Below are 4,976 nucleotides of genomic sequence, written 5' to 3'. Positions count from 1 at the left end.
TATGGCGCTGACAGTCACTTCCTCTGTGTCGTCAATATACAATATGGCGCTGACTTTCACTTCCTCTGTATCGTTAATATTCAATATGGCGCTGACAGTCACTTCCTCTGTGTCGTCAATATACAATATGGCGCTGACTGTCACTTATTTGGATCGGCAATATACAATATGGCGCTGACAGTCACTTCATCTGTATCGTCAATATACAATATGGCGCTGACTATCCCTTCCTCTGTATCGTCAATATACAATATAGTGCTGACCGTCACTTCCTCTGTATCGTCAATATACAATATGGCGCCGACTATCACTTCCTCTTGTCGTCAATATACAATATAGCGCTGACCGTCAATTTCTCTGTATCGTCAATATACAATATGGCGCTGACTAGCACTTCCTCTGTATCGTCAATATATAATATAGCGCTGACCGTCACTTCCACCTTATCGTCAATATACAATATGGCACTGACCGTCGCTTCCTCTTTATCGTCAATATACAATATGGCGCTGACCGTCACTTCCTCTGTATCGTCAATAAACAATATGGCGCTGACTAAATAATGTATCACTTCCTCTGTATCGTCACTATACAATATGGCGCTGACTATCACTTCCTCTGTATCGTCAATATACAATATGGCGATGACTATCACTTCCTTTGTATCGTCAATATACAATATGGCGCTGACTAGCACTTCCACTGTATCGTCAATATACAATATGGCGCTGACCGTCACTTCCTCTGTATCGTCAATATACAATTAGGCGCTGACTATCACTTCCTCTGTATCGTCAATATACAATATGGCGCTGACTATCACTTCCTCTGTATCGTCAATATACAATATGGCGCTGACCGTCACTTCCACTTCCTATGTATCGTCAATATATGAAATAATGGTGTTGGCCTGAAATTCTGTCTATATTTGCATACATTATTGCATGTCATTTCCTCTATATCTTTAATTAACAAAATTGCGCTTCCCATCCAACCCGCTACGTAATCAAAGGGTTTTTTTTTCATTCAAAAAAATTGTATGATCCCCGCTATATACAAACTGTCACTACATTTCCTCAAAAAATGGATCTGAAATTAGACCTGGATGGTCATAAAGGTTTGGAAACAGAAAACCTCAAGTGTCAGGATCTGGTAACTGTACTTTTATTTTTAATCTTCGTCCATAGATAATCCTTTTGATCCACGAGAAATATTACTGGTAATATCGCGACCATCCTCATGTTCTTTTAATGTCTTTTGGAAACTATGTCATGTTATGCAATTCAAAAGTGAAACAGTCAGTGTTTTTTGACAGGATGACAAAACATCCATCTTTATTTTCCTTATACGATCCTATAAATATCAATTAATTCCGACGTTTATCAAAACAATTTAAAGATTTCTTTTGAGCAATGAACATTATAATGTCTAAATAGAGAAAATATGTTTCAAACAAAATCGATAACAACAAAAATGCCAAGAAAGATTGTGTTTCAATAAATCGCCGGATGTAGATTTCGAAGCGTCTGTTGTGAGCCCGGAAATTCCCCAGACTCTTACATCCTTCATGCATTTGCCTCCAAAATATCAAATTTCAGAAAATCACATTTTTTTTCACTCCAGTCTTGCGGTTTTGTATTTCTTTATTCTTTTCTCTGAATCATGAATTTTAATAACTATAATCTAACTTTACTTAAAGAGAATCTCATACCAAAAGAAACGAGCTCTATTTCTAAAGTATTGTGTAAAATTTTAGGAAATCTTTAGCTCCGTTCGTGAGAATTTTCATTTGATTGCGATTTTCTATCCCTTGATTTTGTTAAATGTCGGCGATGTCGCCAAATTTTCTGGATCTTTGAAGAAAAGTATCACTGGTGTAACCCCATAATGTGTTTAGGTAACAATTTACTGCTGTAATGCGGTGAAGAACTATCAAATATTCCTATTAACGGAATAAATGGACGATTAAAGTTTCAAAGATATCGACGTCAGCTTTTGCCTTAATTATTGGACATTTATTCTTTGAAACTAATCTTATCCAAGCTGCGAGTCGATGAGATTTGTTTACATTGATTCAGAGTGAAATTTATTTATATTGACTGTATCAGTTACTCGATGGCGTGACGATGTGCATTGTGGGTACATAATGAATTGTTCCCCGCAGTTTAACTTCCATTTTTCCCGTAATTTGGTCGAAGTCGTCGTCGCAACAGGGTAGACAGCATGCAACTAACGTTGATATATAGTATATTCTCTGTAATAGGCAAAATAGCAGGAACACTAAGCGAAACTTCATTTTACCGGGGAAGGGCGAAAATTTCGTGGGCGAAAATATCACGATATACGGTATGTCTTCGTTTAAACTTTGTTAAATGAAACTTTGTCTTTGCATACTGTATAATCTAAAAAAGTGAATCGGACATATTTATGATAAGCCAAGTGACCAAATCACCAAACACTTTGTAATCGGTTCCTTAATCATTTAACAAGGACACATACCTGTTAGTACAATACATGTAGCAATCTGTCCGATACTTCATAATCATTAAAAGAAAACAACGCATACAACATAATATACTATCTTCTTCCGAAGCAGTTAAAATCATTCTAGTCTTCTATAGTAGTCGTCGTATTTCCCTCTAAGAATCGTGAAAATCGTCGTATTTCCCGCTCAGAATCGTTGTGTTGCCCTTTTGTGATGACATTATCAATCTTTTTCGTAACGCTACCAGATCCTGAATGTCATAACTTAGACTGTTTCCAGTACCCGTATAATAAATCTAACAATGATGGTACGATATCTTCCACATCCAGTGATTGACCTTCAATCTATTTTTGAAATGTTCCTTTCGATATAGCGACCAGGTGACCTTCATCTAACATGACGCCTTCACGTTGAACTGAAATATTAACAACGTTCCGAAAATATACCATTTTGCCCACTTACCCGCCTTTGCTCTTTCCAGAAGTGTCAGTTAGCATTTGAAACAAAGAGATTAGTATGTTTTATTGCGTTGTTCGGATTTAGTTTTAATGGTATGAGTTCTCCGTACACGTGTTTCATTTGGCCCGGTTGAGGAAGAGGTCATTTTTGTAATTAGTATCACTGGAGCTTCATTAGTGGAATACAATGGCAGTGCGATTGTTGCCGGTTATAGCCTCTTTGACGAGATTCCTGACAATCCTACCCACCAATTCTAGTTTTCTGTCATGGCCCTATGATAGGAATCCCAGATCAGCATATCTTGATTTCTTTGAAACCATTCCTAAACGACCCCACAAATTAGCGCGACTTGTCATAAATCCGGCTTTATTGAAATTGTTCTGGGGTTCCTAAGCCTTGACCACATGGGGTCATGACTCGGGTCATTGGTCATTTGTGAGGTATGAGGAACATTACCTTTGTGGGAATTAATTTATGGGGCTTGACCATGTCAAATGAATCATCTATGTCCCAGGGGAGTCCTAATGAAAGAAAATATAATTCAATTCCAAATTCAATGATCATTTCGACATGCGCTTTGTCTGTTGTCGTAACGAAGTTAATCTTGCCCTGTCCTTGTCTCGTGAGCACGCGCAGCGCGGAAGAGTACTGTGAGCTTAACGTCTTGTGGTCACTCTAGTATTGTGGTAGTGGTCAATTTCAGTTAACCGAAGTGACCAGTGATTTCCTATGTAATATCATGTCTACTTTACTTGACCATTTTCCCGTGAATGGACGATCCTTCACTTAAATGATTCATTATTACAGAGTGGTCACTTCTAGCTTTCCGTGGCGGTCACTTCCTGAGTGCGTGAGTGTTGAATTGACCTGGATATTGGTCATGAACGTTCCTTTTAAATAAACATGTGTGATATTATACATTTCTATCAAAAGTAGTATATCCAAATTCCGCAAAAACAACCACGGTGAAGAAACATGCGTTTCTGACAGAAATTGTAAACAAGATCAAAAGATTAAAAATTGGAATCTTTCCCATAAAAATGAATTCCGTAGATTAGTTAGTGATGTTTTCTGAGCTAACTTAAAACACTTGTTGGCTCCGACGTGATGATGCTTTAGTCGAGGACGCTTACATTAATTTGATATGAATAAAACTCAGCCTAAAATATTGATATTTAATCCTAGAATTAACTTGATAAAAGGGAAAAGATAATATTATTCAAGGAAACCTTTACTTTTTGTCTCTGTTTTTTGTTTTTGTTAAAGGACGGGTGTCTTTAACGCCGATTTATGACCCCCAAGATTTGCGATTTTTGATGAACACAGTAGTGCTTTGTTGTATTTTATGCGAGAGTTGCTAGTGAAATACTCAGAGACATTCCATGTGTTAGTGCGATATAAGAAAAATAATTTCCGGATTACGAGAATTGTGTCCATTCTGTCATTATAATGCCATAATTCTTCAATAACTTCCTTAAAATTAGATACGTTTTTTTGTATTTTAACATAAAATCTGCCAGAAAAAAATATTGAGCAAAACATAGCGGCATTCAAATGGCCAAAATTACGGCCTTAGTGGGACCTTTTCTTTTAAAGGAAAAGTTTCTGTTGTAAAAATTACAGAAACGTTTTTACTTACTAAGATGGTGATCCCCGATGGTGTCCTTAATAGAAAACTTACAATGCTTTTGCGATCATCTCTTTGATCAGAGGTCGAAGCTGGTGGGGTCTGATCAGCCTGAGGTGGCAATTTCTTTGTGTCTGGAGCATACGCTGAATATTTGTAAAGTACTGTCAGCTTAACACGTTTTAACTATAATTTTAAAAAATGACTTTAAACTGTCTTTTATAAAACTATAAAGCATATGAATGTCCTATTTGTCCCTACTACTTAGCAACAACAACGAAAATTCAGGGTGTTTTTTTGTATGAAAGGGAACTCCTTAAATTACAAGCGTCCCTGACGGAACACAAACTGTTCAAGATGTGGCAAATATCAGGTTAAGCTTTCAATGTTTGGTAAATTAAACAA

At 36.8% G+C, this 4,976-nt stretch overlaps 1 protein-coding gene across 1 annotated transcript; it reads right to left on the bottom strand.

Moving 5' to 3' along the window:
* Nucleotides 1-307: 307 nt before the first annotated feature.
* On the bottom strand, nt 308-2,176 carry LOC110443625. The gene is made up of 2 exons (XM_021487961.1): nt 2,113-2,176; nt 308-744 (listed from the first exon to the last, which is right to left on the bottom strand). Exons 1-2 carry the CDS (start codon nt 2,174-2,176, stop codon nt 308-310), a joined length of 501 nt encoding a protein of 166 aa, XP_021343636.1.
* Between the last annotated feature and the right edge of the window lie 2,800 nt (nt 2,177-4,976).

Source organism: Mizuhopecten yessoensis, unplaced genomic scaffold, assembly GCF_002113885.1.
Source record: "Mizuhopecten yessoensis strain PY_sf001 unplaced genomic scaffold, ASM211388v2 scaffold716355, whole genome shotgun sequence".
Taxonomy (NCBI): Eukaryota; Metazoa; Mollusca; class Bivalvia; order Pectinida; family Pectinidae; genus Mizuhopecten; species Mizuhopecten yessoensis.
Note: the sequence above shows the minus strand (reverse complement) of the source record. Positions and strands in the feature narration are given on the sequence as shown.

Bases quoted from the DNA above. Each gene is read 5' to 3' on its own strand.
- LOC110443625 (XM_021487961.1), bottom strand. From the start codon at position 2,176: ATGGAAGTTAAACTGCGGGGAACAATTCATTATGTACCCACAATGCAC. The intron at 745-2,112 runs GTAACTGATACA...TTGACGATACAG, and splicing joins GCACATCGTCACGCCATCGA to AGGAAGTGACGGTCAGCGCC.